General features: G+C 43.9%; 1 protein-coding gene across 1 annotated transcript; it reads left to right on the top strand.

The window, feature by feature from the left end:
• Positions 1-355: 355 nt before the first annotated feature.
• Positions 356-21177, top strand: CFAP53 (cilia and flagella associated protein 53). The gene is made up of 8 exons (XM_035100700.3): positions 356-575; positions 2467-2696; positions 4507-4680; positions 8904-9207; positions 9380-9598; positions 11822-12038; positions 15205-15307; positions 17351-21177. Exons 1-8 carry the CDS (start codon positions 495-497, stop codon positions 17571-17573), a joined length of 1551 nt encoding a protein of 516 aa, XP_034956591.3. The 5' UTR covers positions 356-494; the 3' UTR covers positions 17574-21177.
• Positions 21178-22159: the final 982 nt, after the last annotated feature.

Genomic DNA, 22159 nt, shown 5'->3' on the forward strand with positions numbered 1-22159 from the left:
GAGAGATCGGTTTGGTATCTGGTTAACTTTGTATTAGGGGACAGGTTCCCCTCCCCGGGAAAAGTGGCCTGCTTTGCTTTTGGAGCAGCAATTTTAAGAGGAAACATTTTTTGGAGACTATAAAGTTAAACTTCACGTTCCTTAAGCAGCGCTATTATATACAAACAAACAAACAAACAAAAGTTCGCAATTGTTTTTGCTGTGTGTGCAAATGAGTTAGCCTTGCCTAGGCTGCAAAACAGCCCGGCCCTGCGAGTTGCCGCGCTCCATGGACCAAGCCGCTTCCTTCGCTTCCCTTCCATTCATCCGCCATCCATTCATTCTAAGGAGCCCGGCTTCGCTTAACGCGCATGCGCAGTAGCAGCAGCCACGCAGCCGGAACCTGCGCGCCGAAACTTCGGCCGGAGCGGCGCCGGCGAGATGACGTAGACGCCGCACATTCCCGCGTCCGGTTTCCACGGCAACGGCAGCCGCAGCATTGCTTCGCCCCAGGCATGGAGGGCGACAGGATGGCGAATCCCTATAGCAAAGTGTCGAGGGTGGTGCAGGGACCCAAGCCGTTTTCCTACGCCATAGTAAGACCTTTGAGCTTTGAGGGGGGAATTGGGGAGCGCGGAGGGGACTGGTTTTCTTATATAGGGAGGGTTATATCACCCCCTCCCCAATAAACACTGTTTGTCTAAGGGCACAAGTAACTAGTCCTCAGTGAGGCCCGTTAGCGCAACGCTTCGCTGTCGGGTGTAAGCCACCTGTGCCAGATGTGGCTTGCATTAGGTTAATAGATATTAGTTTATGTATTGTTTGTTTTTGTTGTGGTTTTAATTTATTCATTCCATTTATCATTTGTTTCATGAGATTTACACACTGTTTTATTGTAAAGGGGTGGGTGGGGAGTGGGGTGGGTGGGGTGGGGGTGAACACCCTTCATCAAAGCAGTTTACCATATATATAACCATATACTGTACATACATACACACACACACACATACAGTATATATGTATATATATACATACTAGCTGGCCCTGCCACACGTTGCTGTGTGTTATTTGTGTGATTTCCCCTACCCTGTGCCGATCCATGACATATCCCTGTGATTCTCCCACTCCTCCCCTCACCCCCCCCAGCTTATCCTTGTGATTTCACCCTCTCCTCCCCCTAACCCCCCACTTACCCCTGTGATTTTCCCTCCTCTCCTCCGTCCAACCCCTCCCCCGGGTTATTCCTGTGACCCGTTCATTTTGCATACAATCATTTCCCCAATGCGCGTGTTCTGTAAAATTTTGCCCTGTCCCAACCCTGACTCCCCTACCCATGTGTGTTATGTGAAATAACCTTTATTCTACCCAAAGGCATGGCCCTGTAAAAAGCCCATATTCAGTTGATTCTATGCTGCGGCCTATTCGGGGGCCCCCATCCCCCACCCAGGCAGGCCCCTAAATCCACTCAGCCTAGTCTGCAAAGCCGAGGCGAGATACTGTGGAGAGGGCAGGTTTCATCCCTGTGTCTCCCCCCACCCTGTTCTGACCCATTACCTATCCCTGCCCCCTATTCAGCCCTCCCAGGCAGGCCCCTACCTCCACTTGCCAATGTTGGGCCTTGTTGCTGCAAAAGGCCTGTTTTCAGTTGGTTTGCTGTGGAATTTTGTGATGTCATCTGGTGGCGCGGCTTTTGAGGCAGCAGTGGCCGATCCTCCAGCACCATAATTCAAAAGCATCAATTCTTTGGCGATCAGCCTTCTTTATGGTCCAGCTCTCACTTCCATACATCACTACTGGGAAAACCATAGCTTTGACTATACGGACCATTGTCGGCAAGGTGATGTCTCTGCTTTTTAAGATGCTGTCTAGGTTTGTCATTGCTTTTCTCCCAAGAAGCAGGTGTCTTTTAATTTCGTGACTGCTGCCACCATCTGTAGTGATCATGGAACCCAAGATAAACAAATACATAAGTTTATTTGGCTTTTCATTGTCTGTGTATATTTATCTTGTGGTTAAAGTGGCCTTGAGAGTTTGCTGCTTTTAGGTGGTTTTTTAATTTTTTAAAAAATAATGATAATAGGATTGCAGCAGCTTCTCCTTTCTGACATCGGCAGGTCAGGTCACGTTTTCACATTTGGAGATGTGGGCTGCAGTCCCTTGTACACTTCTTCCTTGGAGTCAGCCCAGGGATAGACATAGTGCTCATAATCAGTGCTGTCATTTTATTTGTATGAGGTGCATCCTTCCCCATCTTTATTAAGTTTCAGGAGGACTTTGAAGGCCTCTTTGAAGGCCTATTTACCCAGGCATTTGGTGGCTGAAGTTTCTGGCAACCCCGAGATCATTGGATGAAATAATGTTTTTATATGTAATTTATTTAAAGCAGCGTCCACTTCGTACAGAGGAAATGTGCTCCACTTCCCTTCATCCCCTTGATGTAAAATCTAAATCCGATTCCTGTTACTAAAGACATACTTGCTCTTACAGAGGGCCAAATTTCCCAAACCGAATGACGCCATGAAGCAAATCCTCCTCTGGAGGGAGCAAGAGAAACTGCGCCATGCGGCCGCGATGTACGCAAAGTCCCATCTCCTCGGCCGCCAGATCATCGAAAGGGAGGATCGGAATGAGCGGAAACAGTTCCACCGGATTGTGCAGAAGAGGGTTGATGTTGAAATGCAGGGCTACCTGGCAGGACAGGAGGAGAGGAAAGAAAGGTAAGCAAGTCAATCGAGTGAGCTGGTGGTTCAATCTTGGGTTTCTGCCTTTAATTAGAGGAGGGCATACAAAGGTAAAATTTGCATTCATTTCCTGCTCACTTTTGCCTCTTGGTTCTTCTGCATGTGGGCCCTGGAAGGCTGCCCATGTGGGAATTCTGCCCTCAGGCTGAAAAAAGGGTTCCCACTGCTGCTTTAATGCTACCAAACTGGTCCTTCAGGATGGGGGGAAAACCCAAAATAAACATAAAAGGTTTATTTTTATTACTGTTTAAGTTGATGCGCCTTACAGAAATCCACAGCAAGTAAAACAGGTCTCCTGCTCACAAGAAGTGTACAGTCTCACAATAGTGAAAGACCTTTGTTCATTGGTAGGCCACTTGCTCTGCATGCAGAAGGTCTCAGGTTCAACCCCCCAGCATCTGAAAGGGTCAGGAACACGAGAGCTGCTGCCCCTGGTATAGTCTGGCCTGGTATAAGTTGGATACCTGTGTTCCTATGTGTACTTATGCTTTGTTTCTATGGAGAATGGGCCATACATTTAAAGCATAAAACACATAACTTCCCCGAAAGAATCCCCAGAATGGTAGTTTACTTCTCACAGAACTATAATTCCCAGCACCCCTAACAAACTACACTTCCCAGGATTCTTTGGGGGAAACTGTGTGCTTCAAATGTGTAGGGTGGTTCATGAACTGAGATCGGAGGGACTCAGCCATGAAAGGGTGCTTGTCTGATCTTGGATCAGTTGCTTTCTCTCAGCATCACCTACTTCACAGAGTTGTTGTGAGGTCAAAGTGGGAAAGACTAATGTGTGTTTCTGTAAGCTCTGCCGTGAAATAAGTGGTTACACCAGTGTTTTCACTGAAGGGGTGGGTATTGAGGGTGGATTTAATGGAAATGAGCAAAATGAACTTTGTGCTCCCTGATGGATATTTAAAGACTAGATCCTGCCTGTCTTCACCACTCCAGACGCTAAATTCAGATTTGGGCCATCCCTGGAATTTAGCTAATCAAGCAAGCCTTACTTGGTTTGGCATCACAACTTTGCTTCTATTTTTTAAAATGGAGGGACCAAACCGAGAAGCAGACACGGAGCAATGGATTCAAGCTACAAGAAAGAAGATTCCACCTAAACATTAGGAAGAACTTCCTGACAGTAAGAGCTGTTCGGCAGTGGAATTTGCTGCCAAGGAGTGTGGTGGAGTCTCCTTCTTTGGAGGTCTTTAAGCGGAGGCTTGACAGCCATCTGTCAGGAATGCTTTGCTGGTGTTTCCTGCTTGGCAGGGGGTTGGACTGGATGGCCCTTGTGGTCTCTTCCAACTCTATGAGTCTATGATTCTATGATTCTAAACCCTGGTCTGCAGAATACACGATAAGGAATTCTCTTCCGCATGGTAGGCTAGACAGATCAGGCCTTTAGTACTATTTATTTATCTCATTAAATTTATACACTTACAAGGCGTCACTACTGTCAGCAATGGAGCTGCAGCATTGTGCACTAACTTCAGCTTCTGGATCAAATGCAAGCGAAGCCCCACACAGAGCACGTTGCAGTAACCCAGTCTTGAAGTAACCAGTGCTTGAATTACTGTGGCAAGGCTTCTCCAGGTTCAGGAGCATGGCAACTTGCCCCCAAACGCCTAATGACTGCTGCAAATGCCCTCATATAGATATTAAATAGAATTCCAGAGATGGGGACACTATTTCCCTCTGATTCAGCGCGTTCTTTCTTCCACGTTCTGTAAAAAGCCGCAGTTAAGTTTTAACGCCGTTGACAGCGATTTGATTTTTAATACACCCTTCCCAGGCTTCGGGATCTCCTGGAAGCCGAGGAAAAGTGTTACCTAGCTGCAATAGAATCGCTGGGAGAAAGTATGGAGGACAGGCGAGTGAACATGAGAACAAAAGCAAAAACGCTGAGAGATAAGAGGGAAGAAGCTCGGCGGAAGCTTGTGGCGGAAAAACGGGATCAACAGTTCAGGTAAGTTGGTCATAAACGGGGCAGCCCAGGCAGGAGGAATAGGCAGGCAACTTCTCAGTCCATGAATTTATGTGGGGTTTGTCAACATCGTTTAGACCTCTGGGCCCATTTGGACTATTCAGTGAGCACTGTGGGGGCACTATGGCCTCTGGTCACTTTCATCCCCCTCTTCCCCAGATGACACCACCCCTGTTGAAAATAATAATAATAATAATAATAATAATAATAATAATAATAATAATAATAATTTATTATTTATACCCCGCCCATCTGTCCGGGTCTCCCCAGCCACTCTGGGCGGCTTCCAACAGAAGAATAAAACACAATAATCTATTAAACATTAAAAGCCTCCCTGAACAGGGCTGCCTTCAGATGTCTTCTAAAAGTCTGGTAGTTGTTTTCCCTTTTGACATCTGTTGGGAGGGCGTTCCACAGGGTAGGCGCCACCACCGAGAAGGCCCTCTGCCTAGTTCCCTGCAACTTGGCTTCTCGCAACAAGGGAACCGCCAGAAGGCCCTCAGTGCTGGACCTCCGTGTCCGGGCAGAATGATGGAGGTGGAGATGCTCCTTCAGGTATACTGGACCGAGGCCACAAGAGTGTGTGTGCATTCATACCAGTACATACACATACACTGCCTTTTTAAGGGATCTGGTAAAAGCTAGAGCCAGTAAAATTAATTTGAGCCTTGAAAAGCACATGGAACTGAACAGGGAAGTAAACAGCCCTGTGATGCCTGGATAAAGGCTGAGGTATAAATTTAATGCATAAGATAAATCAAGGAAGAGCATCCCCCTTTCATCTTCCTCCTTCAGATCCATGCACTTTTCAAATGAGAAAAAGGTAACTACTCTTACGATGTCATGGCCACAAGGAGCAATGGGTAGGGTTGCTCCGTTGCTTTGGGGCTCCAGGGAGGACCTCAGGAGGACCACTGTATGAACACCATGGTGGCAAACCCTGATTTAGAGTGTTAAGTGTGGCGGAATGAGAAATCATAACCCAACAGTTGAAGACCATTGGATTAATCTTCCAGCAAAACTAGTTAAAGCCTGGAGCCCTGCTTTTGTGTTCAGAATAGCGCTGAGTCCGCTGTTTGGTCCTAAACCAATGAACCATTTTGAATACCAAACCTGCACTTCTTGATGCAGGCTATCCTTTGAAATTCATGCTTCAACAAATTTTGCTGGGCAGTTCTCCAACCCAAAAATGTGTACAAAACCATGTGCTAGGGGGAAGTGTGAACAAAAATGTGTATATTAGTGAAGAAAATGTACAAAAATGCATTATATTAGGGGATATCACTATTATGAGAAATACAGACAAAGGTGTGGCCAGATTTTCATGACAACTTTTTCTTTTAAAAAAGCTTGCAAACTGATGTAATGGCGTAAACTGAACTTAAGACTGGAAAAATGAGAAACTGAGAGAAATCAAAACTGACAGCTTTGTGCATCCCTAATGATGAGAGGCTGCCAGTCATACTTTTTGCTGCTCTGAACATGGTTTGTTTGGGGGGCAAGAGAGAAATATTGTTTTACGGGTCTCTTAAATATATCACATGGAAATGCTTTTGTATCTTCTCTTCTTTTTACAACAGTTTTCCCCCTCTCTCCCCCCCCCTGCTGAGACTTGTATGGAAATTGTAGTTTATTGCCTCACCATTTGAGCTTTGGAGGCATTTATTATTTATTTACATATGTATATTAAATATATTTTGGATGGCTCTAAAGTGGCCATATAGGCATATCACTCTCTCTATTCTATCATAACGTTTGTCACTTCTTGCAAAGGAGAGAGTGTAGTCACACGTGATTCTGCCTTGCTCCCATAAAAATGGATAAATGCTGGTAAGGGGCACCAATTTGGCATCTGACTTCCATAAGCAACATTAAAATTTCACAGCTCTTGACAGTAGAGAAGCTTAGGACAGCAAAGTGAAATAGTTGAACAACCATCTGTGAGAGCAGATGTGTATGGGTGGCTGTAAAAGCTGCTTTGGATGACTTATTTTGGTCGGATCAAACAGTTATGGAGCTATTTTGTATTATGAATTACTGCCTTGGCTAACACTTTGATTTAACTCATGTCTGTTACATTCATGTGGTTTAGAAGCTGCGGCTCTGGATAAGCAAGTAGTGCTCTCCTTTCTCTTAAGGGCATTTTGATCTAGAATCTGGATAGATCACTTTTCCTGCAGCAGAAGCTTTTATCACTGCCATCCCATTGCCCTGCTCCTCCCTGATCTCTTCCAGATGTTCTCTTTGATCGTTTAAACCAGTGATCCACTATCCATAGATCTCATTTCTCTCTCTAAATCAGGAGTCACCGACTCTGGATCTCCATATGTGGCAAACGCGCAACAACCGTCAAGTGGTTGCATGCACTAACTATGCATGCCAAAGTCTCAGGTCCCTTTTGCTCTCCTGTCCCCCAAACCCGCCTATATACCAGCTGCTCCCCCAGTTGCCAACAGGGGGGTGGGGGGGGGGCGCTGCGGGTGTGGACACGGCACTTTCTCAATAGTGCTCCTGTGCTGCGATTGCTCCTTTGAAAGAGAGAACTTCTGATAGATTGTGCCCTTCGTTTGCAGGAGGCATTCCTTTTTGTACAATATATCCATTCTTGATGCCAATAAGCATGTCATGTTGCTTTATTATGCCTTTTTGTTTTAGCGTATCCAGCCGATCAGCAGTGAATTGTTATTTGCAGAGGCAGCGAAACGACTGCACCTTCAAATTACACTTGGATGGGCAGCAGGCGCTTAATAGCACTCCCCTGCCCCAGCTTCCCCAGAAAGCAGTTGCAGGAAGATTTGTCACAGTGCTGACAAAGATCTGCTCCAGCTGCGTTATGTGATATGATGATTAGTTTGCAACGGTATGGAGAAGAACCCATGGAGTTTCTGGGTGCAGAAAAGTCAGTGGGGGAGTTCTTCTTGTCCGGTAAAAGTGACAGGGTTTGGAGGCCCTTAGGCAAAATGCTTCCGGTGGCACCCCTCCCTGAGTGTGCCTCTCTGCTAAGTTGGCAGAATCTGACAGGTCAAGAGCTGAAGTTGCTTAACAGACAAACCTCTTGGACATTATTACCTAGAAAATGGAGGGGCCTGGGCAGCATCAGGGGTAAGCATGATTGGGCAACTGCCGAGGCCCACATTTTAAGAGGGGTCCCACTGCTGTTATTTTTTATATTCGAAAACACATTTGATCATAAAATAAGTATTCAATTATGTGTCATAAAGCTGTTGTTGTTGTTGTTTAGTCATTTAGTCGTGTCCGACTCTTCGTGACCCCATGGACCATAGCACGCCAGGCACTCCTGTCTTCCACTGCCTCCCACAGTTTGGTCAAACTCATGTTGGTAGCTTCGAGAACACTGTCCAACCATCTCGTCCTCTGTCTTCCCCTTCTCCTTGTGCCCTCAATCTTTCCCAACATCAGGGTCTTTTCCAAGGATTCTTCTCTTCTCATGAGGTGGCCAAAGTACTGGAGCCTCAGCTTCACGATCTGTCCTTCCAGTGAGCAATCTTTGGCTGCATACTTTAAAATGCATTTTGGCAGTATTTCTTTGGACCGAGAACTGTATTTGCAGAATTTGGAGAAGTGTCAAATCCAGAGGATAATTACATTAGGCTGGTTGTTGTGGATCAGGTCAGTTCATATTGCATCCCTAAATATCAATAGCAAAGCCTTTGGGCTATGTAGCCGTCCATCTACCGCACAGCTATGAACCAATAGAACTAGTTACAGGTAGGTAGCCATGTTGGTCTGATGTAGTCGAAACAAAAAATTAAAAAAAATTCCTTCCAGTAGCACCTTAGAGACCAACTAAGTTTGTCATTGGTATGAGCTTTCGTGTGCATGCACACTTCTTCAGATACTAGCGTTTTTAGCTTTGTTTTGTGCCTGGACATGCATTTTTTAGCTGTAATGTGAATCAGCATTATTGAAGAAGGGCTGTAACTCAGAAGTAGAGCCTCTTGCTTTGCATGCAGAAGGTGCCAGGTTCAATCCCCAGCATCTCCAGTCAGGACTGGTCAGAAATTTTGCTTTGAAACCCTGTGGAGCCGTTGCCTGATAGTGTAAACAGTACTGAACTGGGTGATCCTGTGGCCTGACTCTGTATAAGGCAGCTTTCTGTGTTCCTGATGGCACAGTACTGTGTCCATATGCCTCTTCAGAAACATGTTTCCGCTCCTCCTTTTCTCTCCTTACCCGTGGCTCAGAGCAACTTGTGAGGATGCACGGACACTGTGGAGCAAGAAGCATCTGATGGAGATATGTGAGCACCGGCTGGCCCAGCTGGCCCTGAAGGAGGAACTCAAGAAACAAGAAGCAAGGGAGGAGGCGACCTTCGCAGCTCTTTGGGAAGAGGACAGGCTGGCCAAGGAGAAGCGGGCAGCGGAGGAAGAGCGGAAGAGAGCAAGGTGGACTGAGGGCCAGAAAAACCTCCTTAACGCTCAGCAAACTGTGGCGGCCGCTCAGCGGGAGGAGGCGAGACGGCTGAAGGAAGAAGAGGCAAAGCTGATGGTAACGTAGCTGGTTTAAGAGCGTAAGATGAATCTGCTGGGTCCAAGACGGCAGCCATCGCTACATCTTTGTAGCGTTGCAATTCTCCCAGTCTAGGCCCCTCCCCCCGTTTTGTTGGGTATCATTAAAGCGGGAGGTGCGAGTTAACCGTCTCTCTTGCCGCTACTTGTAGGAAGAAGAACGTCAGCTGATGAAACTGGAGAACGAGCGGGCCGAGATCGAGCGGAAGCGGAAGCTAAGGGAGTGCAGAGACATGCTGCTGGATTCCATGGAGGAGAAGAAGAGGCGTCTCCACGAAGAGCAGCAAGAGGAGCTGGCTTTAGATATGAAGATCCTGGATCACATCATGAAAGAATCCGAGGGGGAGACAGAGAACCAAAAGAGGAGGAAAGTAAGGCTGGTATTTAATTCAGGTTTTGAGCTAAAGGCAGCAGATTCCATGTTTCTGGCTTTTTTGCCATTGCCGACCTTTTCACTTGGGAGCCCACAGTAGACTTCCAAGGAAGCCCTGGGCTCATGAAAAAAAAAGGATCAAGCCTCGTTTGAGGATTTAGCACAGTGGAGAGGAACCTGCAGCTCATGGGCCTAATCTGGCCCACCCAGTCCAACCTGCCCAACCTCTCAGTGACCCCTGCCTCCCTGCCTGTCATCCAATGTCATTGTGTGGCGATCAGAGGTTAGTCCTTAAAAGAGCAGGCAGAGAGATCCTACGTCTCCAGCTTTAGCACTAAGCACCACAGCGAGAAGTCGTCTGCTGGTGCTTATAGATTAAAAGGCAGCATTCCTACTCTAGGATGGGAGAAAGGCTGCCGTTTACTCTTATCTTAGATCTTGATGCAATGGTGCTTGGTGCAAAGACTGGGAAAAGAAATCCCTCTGCCTGGTCTGTTGGCAGGGGGATCTTACTAGCCACCTCCACCCCCTTCCTAGAGTAGAGGGGGCTGGAAATGCTGGTGTGTGTGTGCCTGCATGTGTTTGTTAGAGAGAGAGTTTTGTACCTGCATGTCTGGTGTGTGTGTGCACTTGTGACAATGGGTGCAGAACAGAGGTAGGAGCTGAAAATGTGGTTCTTAATTTGCACCACCAACGAACAAGAGGTGGTGACCAAATAAGAGGCTATAATCTGTTTGAAACGATTTATTTCAAATGCATCATCTTCAGAAAACCAGTGAATGCATTTCTGTTTAAAAAAGATAAAAGCATTTATTACCACCACAGTCATTACAATTTATTACCCACCCTTCACGCTTCAGGTCCCAGGGCGAGTTAGAGCAATTAAAACACAACATTAACAGTAAAATACAACATTATGCAATATTAAAAACAGTTTATAGCAACCTACAGTTACAAAGATAAGGTGGGTCCTGAGAATATACATCCGATTCTCACTGGTCAAAAATCAGAGTAAAGAGAACTTAACTGCACGTTACACAGGAATAAGTCTTGGGGAATGGAGCAAAAAGGAACAGGTACGCGCAAATAGCAATTGCATGGAAAACAAAGTGTGCATATTTATTTACTTTTTCTTTCTGCTCACCATTGGAATGTGCCCCCTCGACCCCCAATGGTTGGCAAAGTTTGAATCTAGCCCATAGGTTCCCAGTGCTGAGTTATCATCTTGATTTTCAACCTGCACGAGTTCTCGAAGGTGAGAACAATATTTAAAACCAAATCATTTGCATTATACAGTCCAACCAATAGTGAAATCTGAACCAGCAGCACCCTATTAGTAGTAAGGAGAATAAAAGAAACCCAGCTGGACTCCATCACATTACCATTACAAGAAAGAAGATTCCACCTAAACATTAGGAAGAACTTCCTGACAGTAAGAGCTGTTCGGCAGTGGAATTTGCTACCAAGGAATGTGGTGGAGTCTCCTTCTTTGGAGGTCTTTAAGCAGAGGCTTGACAGGCATTTGTCAAGAATGCTTTGATGGTGTTTCCTGCTTGGCAGGGGGTTGGACTGGATGGCCCTTGTGGTCTCTTCCAACTCTACGATTCTATTCTATTCTATTCTACGCTTGGCGGTTCATAGCTTGCCTAAAAAGAAAAGCCGTAGTGACAGATCACCTAAAATAGGCAAAGTTCTCAGATAACACCGAATGTCGAGCGAGGGAAGGACTTCTCCAGAATTAGCAAACCGTGGGCCATTTCTGTGCATTATCCCTTACAATGTAGAAGTGCTGCATATAAAGTCATACGTTAAAGTCAGGAGTGATGAAATGTTTTCATTGCTAATGTCAGCCCACAAAGTTTTTTTTCTTTACCCCCTGCTACTTTCTATCCTGAATTTACTGCCAGTCAGTTTCATTAGGTCACACTGAGATCTGGTATTAAGCGAGCAGGCAAAAGATTTATTTCAATCTCCAGGTAGGGCTAGGAGAAACTGCCTGTCTGAAACTCTGGAGAGCTGCTGCCAGTCAGTGTAGACAATACTGAGGTAAAAGGACCAATGGTCCAACTCGCTAAGGAAGGCTAAGGAGATGATGAGAACTTAGGTTTCGAAGCTTGTTCTCAATGGCCATATTCTCAACGGTGTATAAAACTGCAAAATCACCATGACTCCCTTTTTATTTATTGTTTTCTGCAACTTGCTCCTCGTCTTTCTTTTGCAGAAAGAGCTCTTGAAAGAGCAGCAGATGTTTAAGGCCTACCTGGCTCAGCAGAGGGAGGATGAGCAGCGCCAGGAAAAAGAGCTGGACAAGCTGCGGGCGGAAGAGACAGCCCGGTTTTGGGCAAAGAGAGCCGCGAGGGAGAGGGCCATGAAGGAGGCCAGGGGCCGCTTGCTCACAGAAGTAATGGATACGAGGAGACTTCAGCTGGAGGAGAAACGTAAGGGGCTGTCGGGGACACGTTATCTGTGGGCCTGATTTACCTTCTATCTTGCATGGTCTGGAAAAGGAGAGCTGCGCCAGTAGTGCATGAACACTAAGCAGGGCTCTGTGCAGGGTGAGCTTTAGGAAGCGAGGTCAGAATTGTGCACCTGAATTCTGCAGACTGCATAAATAATGCAAATTAACAGCATCTGCACATCATGAATTCTGCTTCTGTGAATCATGGGAGCAGGGACAAGGAGCTGTGCAAAGAACTGAAACCCCATCCTTGACCAAAGCAAAAGCCTGGCCTGTTTTTCCTGTGCCCTGGCCAAAGATGACGCCAGATGTTCATTGTTTGTGTGCTTTGAAGCCTATATTTTACACTCTAAAGGGCCTGGACGCTTGGCTTTTATAACAAAAACAAAAGCCGAGGTTCTCAAGGCGTTGAATTGCATGCCTACCGTGTTCTGCACTTGTACATTGCCATCGTAAATGCGCACAGTCGAGCCCATAAATAGGATTGCCTGCCCCCACCCCATATTTTATTAAGGATTTCCCCCTCCCAACCCTGAATCAGCCCAGCTCATACCCATATCCTCATGAAGGTAATATGCATGCCCAGAATGCCAGCACCTTGATTTGTGCTCAGTAGTTCACAGCCAGCCAGTCCAGTGCTTTAAGGATCAGTGTTGCATCATCCCACTTTGCTATTCTGCAATAGCTGTAGCTTTTTGACTGTTTTCAAGGGCAGCCCCACATACAATACATTGCAATAGCCCTCCTGGGAGGTTACCAGGGTAGTAAACACATGTAATAAAATCCATGATATAATATAGCAGCAGGAACAGGGATGGAACTACCGGTAATCAGGAAAGGCTTTTGCCATTTATTTATTTTTATTTCATTTATTTGTTGAATTTGTATTCTGCCCTAAATCCGAAGATCTCAGGGCAGTTCACAACATAAAAAATACACTATAAAAGCACAAAATACAGAATAAAAACAAGACCTGCCCCCTACAAACCAATAACCCCCTCCACCCACCCACTCATCCATTTAAGTAAGTTTTTTTTGCTGTTCAATATGTATTTTTTATTCCCCCCCAAATATTTTTATTTGTTTTATATCAACAATAACAAAAACAACAGTAAAACAATACAACAAAAGATACTAACACAACAACAAATGAAAAAAACCCCAATACATCCTGTCTTTCCATCTATTTCATTAACCACTGTTATGTGGGCTTCCCCAAGTCCCCCCATCTGATTTTCATTTCTATTCATCATTAGCAGTTTCATAGATCATAATCTTAAACATTTTCTAAAACCTAAACATTACTATAACTTCCTAACATCTTAACACTTACCTCTTCATCTTACCTCCTACCTCTTATACTAACATCAACTTCTAATCCTACAGCCTCAATTTTTCTTCCAAAGAGATCCTAATATTTAAAACTACAAAAAAATTTCTAAAGAAACTTTAAACTTCTTCCAATCTTCTTCCACCATCTCTTCCTTCTGGTTCGGGAGTCTCCCAGTCAGTTCAGCAAGTTCCATAAAGTCCATCATCTTCATTTGCCATTCTTCTATACAGTAGTTGGTAATTCTTGCTTCTTCCAATATTTTGCTATTAATATTCTCGCTGCTGTTGTGGCATACAAAAAGAAAGTAACATCCTTTTTGGGAATTTCTTCCCCAACCATACCAAGTAAAAAGGCTTCTGGTTTCTTAATAAATGTGTTTTTCAACACTTCTTTTTAATTCATTATAAATCTTTTCCCAGAAGATTTTTACTTTAGGGCATGTCCACCACATATGGTAAAAGGTTCCTTCCACCTCTTTACATTTCCAGCACTTGTTATCATGTGTATGATAAATTTTAGCTAACTTAACAGGCGTTAAATACCTTCTTTACATCATTTTCATCATATTTTCTCTCAATGCATTTAATGCTATAAACTTAATTCCCTTCTTCCACAACTCTCCCAATCCACCATCATAATATTGTGCCCCACATCTTTAGCCTAATCTATCATTATTGATTTCACTTGTATTTAAGAAAGTTTAAACTGGCTGCCTATACTCTTCCAGACCCAATTTAAGGTGCCGGTTTGAACCTATATTATTATTATTATTTTATTTACAGTGGTTGGTACCTCTACTTACAAATAACTCTACTTACGAATGTTTCTACTTACGAACAGAGTTCCGTCCGCCATCTTGGATGCGGTTTAGATAGGATTTTTTCTACTTACTAATTTTTAGATAGGGTTGCTTCGACTTACGATTTTTTTCTCTCAATGCATTCCTATGGGATTCGACTTACAAATGTGCGTTCGGATCGCATTAAATTCGTAAGTAGAGGTACCACTGTATTTGTACCCCGCCCTCCCCGGCTGGAGCCAGGCTCAGGGCGGCTGACATCATAAAACTAACACAGTATACAAAGAATATAAACAGGCAGTCAATTAATTAAAATACATTTTAAAATTAGTTTAGAGCAAATTAAAATCGGGACAGATGGCAGTCCATGTGTAAAATTGAGAGTGGTTAATATTCTCCAGGGCCAAATGTTACCACTGGTCTTATAAAGGACCTGTGGGTGGGCTAGGAGGCCTCTTTAATGCTTGTTCTTATACAGAAAGAAAAGAATCAGACTGAACCCCGACCAAAGGCCTGGTGGAACAGCTCCGTCTTGTAGGCCCTGCGGAAAGATGTCAAATCCCACAGGGCTTATACATTCCAGGGCCACAATACCTGATTAATTCCTACTCCAGACAAGAATATAGCTGCCCATTACAAGTGTCTTCAAGTGCCTCCTCTGAGAGAGACTTGAAGGGTGTGAATAAGGAACAGGGCCTTTTCGGCTGTGGCCCTCTGCCTGTGGAATGGTCTCCTAAGTAAGGCCTGCCTGGCATGAACAGATAACAAACAGCTAGTGATGCTCTGGGTTACTGATAACCACCCCCTCCCGCCCAACCTTGTGAAAGCTGTTGTTTTATGTATCGATTTGATTGTTTTGATGTTGATGGTTGTTTTTAACTATTTTCCGGCTTTATTGTGCAGATACTGCCCTGTGTTAGGCGACCAAAAGACTGAACACATTGTAATAGTTAATTCATTAACAAAAAAACCAACCGCATCGGCCAATCGCTTTTTCCATTTTTTGCCTCCTAGTGCAGAGAAATGCCCAAGAACAAGAGGCACTGAATAGGGACAGGGAATTGTTAAACGAAGCCATTCTAGAATTCAACCGTCTAGAAGAGGAGAAATATGCAAGGTAATTGCACTTGTCTTGATCCTATCAGAAGGGCTGATTATACCTGTGTGGTAAAAACCCAGCAAACTATGCCACTGTATATATTCCTGCGTATAAGACTACCGGTACTTTTTAACCCAGGAAAATCTTCTCAAAAGTCGGGGGTCGTCTTATACACCGGGTCGTATTTCTCATACGGCGAGTATATCCCAAACTCTATATTTTAACTGGAAAAGTTGGGGATCATCTTATACGCCCAGTCGTCTTATACGCCGGAATATATTTGCAGGGAAAGTCTCAGTTCTGTAACCTATACAGGCAAGGCAAATTGTACACATTTCCATATATCTTTTCCAGAGACATTGAGGCCTTGAACCTCCTAAGTAGCAGTGGTTAAAAGCAGGGAGAGTGCTGCAATTTGGTGCAAAAAGTCCTGAGTTCAAGTGTTCTTAGAGAGTCTCGCTAAAACTGGGAATTAAGCCCTTTTTCCTGCAGGGACATCAATAAGAAAAGAACATGTGGAGAACGCTCCTTCCACATTCCAAAGTGGGACAGATTTTAATAATAAAGTCAGAGGATAAAGGATGATTTTCAGCTTGTGCTTAGAATCCTAACCAATTTTCTCATTGGGATAGCAAATAGTCATTCATAGCGCAACCCTATGCATCTCAAAAATTATATTTTTATTCAGCATTTCCCCCCAAACTCCACACCACAATACTGTGTGTTGAATACAGCTAAGTCATATGGAGTTGCGACACTCATCTCGCTTTCAGGCCGAGGGAGCCAGCATTTGTCCACAGACAGCTTTCCGGGTCATGTGGCCAGCATGACTAAACCGCTTCTGGCACAATGGGACACCATAATCAGAGTAAAGGTAAAGGGACCCCTGACCATTAGGTCCAGTCGTGACCGACTCTGGGGTTGCGTGCTCATCTCACATTATTGGCCGAGGGAGCCGGCGTATAGCTTCCAGGTCGTGTGGCCAGCATGACAAAGCCGCTTCTGGCAAACCAGAGCAGCACATGGAAACACCGTTTACCTTCCCGCTGTAGCGGATCCTATTTATCTACTTGCATTTTGACGTGCTTTCGAACTGCTAGGTTGGCAGGAGCTGGGACCAAGCAACGGGAGCTCACCCCGTCACAGGGATTCGAACCGCCAACCTTCTGATCAGCAAGCCCTAGGCTCAGTGGTTTAACCACAGCGCCACCTGGGTCCCTTAATCAGAGTAGACCCATTTAAATCAGTGGACTTAGGTTAGTCACGCCCACTGATTTTTTCAGTGGGTCTACTCTGAGTATGACTTAGCTTGATTTAATCCTGTATATTAGAATAGGGACGTGGGTGGCACCATGATCTAAACCACTGAGCCTCTTGGGCTTGCCGATCAGAAGGTCGGTGTTTTGAATCCCTGCGATGGAGTGAGCTCCCATTGCTCTGTCCCAGCTCCTGCCAACCCAGCAGTTTGAAAGCACGCCAGTGCAAGTAGATAAATCGGTACCGCTGCGGTGGAAAGGTAAACGGCGTTTCTGTGTGCTCTGGCTTCCATCACGGTGTCCCATTGCACCAGAAGCGGTTTAGTCATGCTGGCCACATGACCCAGAAAGCTGTCTGTGGACAAACATTGGCTCCCTCGGCCTGAAAGCAAGATGAGCGCTGCAACCCTATAGTCACCTTTGACTGGACTTAACTGTCCAAGGGTCCTTTATATATTAGAGTACAATAACAATAGGTGGAGGGGGAAGAGAGGGAGTGCAAAGGCAATGAAAAGGATAGAAAAGCAAGGTGTGTCACATGGAGGACAATAATGCATCCATTAAAGGATGCATTATTTATTCAAAGGTGCACATTTATTCAAAGATGTACTTTTATTCAAGGGTTTGCTGGAAAAGAGAATGTGGAGTGAGCCTCCTTCCTGGCCTGCACAGAACAGGGTATGGGAGAATGGCCTGCAGAAAGGCTGTGTGCCTTCAGACCATGCCCTGGAAGGGAGTGTGTTAAAAGTGTTAAGCAGCTGCTGCTTCTGTTTACACTCACCCCTCTTTGTTATGTTATCTGCAGGCGCATACAGCAAGCAAAGGTGTATCAGGGAGAACTCAATGCTCAGATGGATTACAAAAAACAAGCCCGTGATCTTGAGAAGGAAGAAGAACGCCGTCAATATGCTTTGTCCCTGGAAGCGGAAAGGCTTTACCAGCAGAAGATAGCGGACATCATCGCAAGACCTTACATGAAGTTGTCAGATCTCCATCCTTTGCAGAGGTACCTTGCCAGCAGTTCTTAATCTTTAAACTCCAACCAATTTCCTTTATACAGATCTATATTTATAATTCACTGCATTTAAAAAGCACCTTCTACTTGTGTACACTGACTGAGGGGGAAGAAGACTCTAGAATACCACGTTTCCTAGCTTCTTTTCTTGGTCAAGCAAAACCTCCTTTTAAAAATAAAATGCTGTCGGAAGTTTTATGTTTTAAATAAAGAACGTTGCATGGTGAAATTGACTGACTTCAAAACCTTTTCTTTAAAAACACTTTTAGTTGTACAATTCAAAATGAATGCCTATATGCTGTACTTTTGCAAGTTATTTGTAATAAAAAAGCATTTTCATTCCCTCTTTTTTTAAAAGAAAGAGAGAAAAGGTTGTCTATAATTCAGCATATTTTCAGTTGACATTCCTCGCTCCCACCTAAGAACTGGTGTACCCCCTCTGTCTCACTGTGGTCAAGCAACCTGTAGTCCTGTGTACCATGTTTCTCCGAAAATAAGACACTGTCTTATATTAATTTTTCCTTAAAAAACACACACACTATGGCTTATTTTCAGGAGATGTCTTATTTTTTAATTAAGTATGGTACAGTTTAACCTACAAAGTTAAACTGCCTATCACTATGGCTTATTTTCGGGGTATGGCTTATATTCCTTGAATGCTAAAAATCCTGCTATGGCTTATTTTATGGCTACGTCTTATTTTCGGAGAAACAGGGTACATATTGCCAGCACGTTCCTTTGCAGAGCTGAGACCTGCTATACTTACAGCTAGATCAACAGAAACTAAGCAAATGAGGCTTTAAGAGATGTTCTGGACAAAACCTGGCGTATTTAGTTTCTGTGTGTCCAGCTGCCATTAAAGTTTGCAGAAGCAGGAGCAATCAAAACAAAAGTGGCAATGTTTATCTGGACACAGCTGCCTGGCCAGTTACCCCAAATCTCTAGCAACCTCTGAGGAAGAAACCATAGGCAAGTAAACAGGGCTATGCAGATGTGTTCTCCCCACAGATTGGGGAAGCTGCCTTATACTGAGTCTTGTGGGTGACAAGGTAGACTTGATACCTACCAGCTGCATGCTCGTTTTGTTGACAATAATACTCCTGCCCCTTCCACTTTAAACATGGACAGTAACCATGGCTGCCTCTCGGCCCCATCATTCGTTTTGTCTTTGGATCACAACTATAGGACAAGTGCTGAATCGCACACCACGAGGGGTTCAGTGTATTCAATCAGAAATCTGCTTTACAAGTCAGCTTGTTGTCACAGTATTACTGAGCAAGCTCTTGAACACATTGATCCTGACTTTCCAAGTATTTATGGAAAGCTTCCGGCATTTGTACCTAGCAACAGAGTGACTCATTTTGTGCTGCATCTTCACCCCAATACTGGAAGATTCCCACCTCCTGAATCCTGTTGATTCTCCCTCATTCATCTTCCTGCACAAAGCTGAGTGAGTTCCATCCATGTTTAGCTGGTTTTGAGTCAGAGGTTACTTATGCTTCAAAACCGTAGGCAGCAGTGATTAATCAGTTTCCCAATAGCACAGTGTATTGGCAAGCATTTCCTATTTTAATGACTCTGTGTGTGTGCAAGATCCCTTTACAGCTTCACAATACACAGGAGTCCTGCAAACAGGACTGAGATGATTTACAGTTTAATAAGCAAAATGTCTAGACTTTATAGTTAGAAGAAAATGCATTTTTCTGTTTTGTTCCTTATCAAGGTAACATAATAGGTAGCATGTTCTTGTCTCAGGCAGACGTCTGTCCCATTACCTGCAAAGTAGGGCCCCTTTGAATTGAGATTTTGGGAACTCACCTATGGTCCTTCTCAATTTAAGACCTAGACTCTACTACAGAGCTATAGCCCTTCCTCAATTTATTTTATACACACAACACACTTTTAGCTAAATGCTGCCTCTTTAGTTATGTGCTTTTAACTACTGCTATTTTAATTGTTTTGTCAAAAGGGTTAAGAATAAAAAAGGAGCTGCCTTGACTACAGTTTCTATATAAAGGGGGGTATTAGTCATGATAAAACATGCATAAATAAATATTACAGGCTGTTGTCTTCCCTTGGCAGCAGAACAGGCTGCCTGGGAATTCCTGGAACAAGCCAGGCAATGGCTTTAGTTAGCAGTCAAGCTGGAGACTCTAGGTGTGGTCAAGTAAAGGTGAGCATTCATCCACATATGTACTGTTTTATTTATACCCCCACACCCTGCCGCCACTGGCTTATGGATCTTAGGGTTGGCAGGCCCAGGAAGAAATCAGATAAATATGATAGTTCTCCTGGGTGGAGTTTGGAAAGATCTAGCAGCTCAGAAACTGAGCCCGTGCAAAATCTTGCAGCGGGTCAGGGGTAAAGCCAGAAGGAAACTAGTTATGATGCAGTCGCTGTTCTTGTAAGTAAGTTTTGCGTGTGCCATGCAGAAGACTATGAGAGTGAGGCCTCCCCGCTCCAATTCAGAACACCTGGCTGCACAGCAGGCAGGAATTCAACAGGTGCAGCTTTCAAGTTTGCTGCATCTTCAGTTGTGGTATATCAGCCTGTCGCAAGATTTGTCCCGAAACCCACAATGATTGCTCTCATGCTCTCTCTTCCCCTGCCCCACCCCCAAACACAGAGCAAATTTGGATGAATTATCCCTTAATTAGTCAGTTTCTGCTCATTGCAAACTGAGGGGTTAATTGCTTTTATCTCTGAATGGTAGTAAGGCAAGAACTCAGGCTGTTGTAATAATGTATCTGTTGATGGATCAAATGATACAATAGTTTCAAATAGTCTCTTCTGTGGTTGGATTTATTTATAGAAGTTTGCTTCTTCATCAGCTGGAATAAGTTCTAGTATATACATGTCATCTGACATATAAACTTCTATAAATAAATCCAACCACAGAAGAGACTATTTGAAACTATTGTATCATTTGAACCATCAACAGGGATACATTATTACAGCAGCCTGAGTTCTTGCCTTACTACTATTTGTATGTGACCTTCAGTCAAGAACTCCAACTTCTTTACTTATATCTCTGAATGACCTGATAGCTATGATTTGGCTAGCCTGCCCCTGCAATGAATATTTATATGTATTTCTAACATGTAAAATGCACAACATTGCACATAGCGAATCTGATACCTACCTGCAAGTCCCAAAGTCCTCAGAGGCTGCAGTTAGTCAGAGCGGGGCTTTGAACGTGGTGGCCCTGTTCTGTAACATAGTATTGCTGCTGAGATACAGCACGTGCCCTTTCTATCTGCACTTTCCAGAAACAACTGAAAATCTCTTTGTTCTTCCTGAGCTGGATAAATGGGTTTTTGTCATGAATAGGCTTTTGTTTTAAATGTATCTGCTGTGTATTTCTGTGGACTCAGCCATGTGGCTGCAAATAAAATGTTTTAAGTGTGTTGTTTAGTGCAATGTGCAAATGTGACACTGGATGGCGATTGTGAGCTAGGGAAAATTTAATATATGTTTCAAAACTTTTAAAAAAACATTCTCAAAGCGTTTTGTAATATGTGTGTAGATTCTACCTGTGTGTCTTTAACTTTTTTGCTGTTTGCATTGCATATCGCCTTGAGATCATTGAGACAACTAATAAATAACAATAACAACAATGGATTTTTTATTTAAAAAAGAAGTGTTCACGTCATGCATAACTGCTTTACACTTTGCCCAATACATGGTCTACCCTGAGATTTTTATGGATTTAATCTTCTGCACACAAAACATTATTATTATTTATTCTGAAGCTATGGTCCATTCTGTATACTTCAGTTAAGAGTCATTAACTTCAGATTTCTCTAAAAGAAGTGTTTTATTTAACTATCGTTCTTGAATTCTGCTCCTTCCTTCAGGGAGCTCAGAGCTGCATGCACAAAGTTTTCCAGTGTCAGATTAGCTTGAAAGGTGACTGAGGCCAAGCCCAGTCAATGGATCAGTGAAGACTTGAATACAGACCTTCTAGGTACGATGTGCTAATCCAGGCATAGGCAAACTCGGCCCTCCAGATGTTTTGAGACTACAATTCCCATATTCCCATCATCCCTGACCACTGGTCCTGTTAGCTAGGGATGATGGGAGTTGTAGTCCCAAAACATCTGGCGGGCCGATTTTGCCTATGCTTGCGCTAACCACTACATCACACTGTCTTTCATTGAAGCATGGGGTCAGACCTTGGGATAAGGATAAAGGATTTGCCCCTGATTGAACCAAAATGCCAGGGGTCACAATTCATCAGAATATTTCTCTGGATAATACAGAAGACAAACTCCTGCATGTCAACCCTTCCAAAAAATTTATAATATTTTAAAATCTCTTAACTGAAAGTTTTAGAAATTCCCTTTAAAACAGTGTATTTGCTGTAATCTATATTTCATTCAAATAACTGCACTGTGCTTTGGGGAAACCTTTTCTGCTGTCCGGCCTTCAGCATTAAATATAGACTTAATTTTCTCACCCAATTCCAAGTGTAGTTAACTTTTTTTTTTTAAGTGGAAGGCAGAGCAGTGTAGTGGGTGGGAATATATTGATTTAATCAAGGAAAATGGGTAGTACGAATTTACATTCAATAAACACCTCCCATGTATGCAAAACCAG

Source organism: Zootoca vivipara, chromosome 10, assembly GCF_965207765.1.
Source record: "Zootoca vivipara chromosome 10, rZooViv2.hap1.1, whole genome shotgun sequence".
NCBI lineage: Eukaryota > Metazoa > Chordata > Lepidosauria > Squamata > Lacertidae > Zootoca > Zootoca vivipara.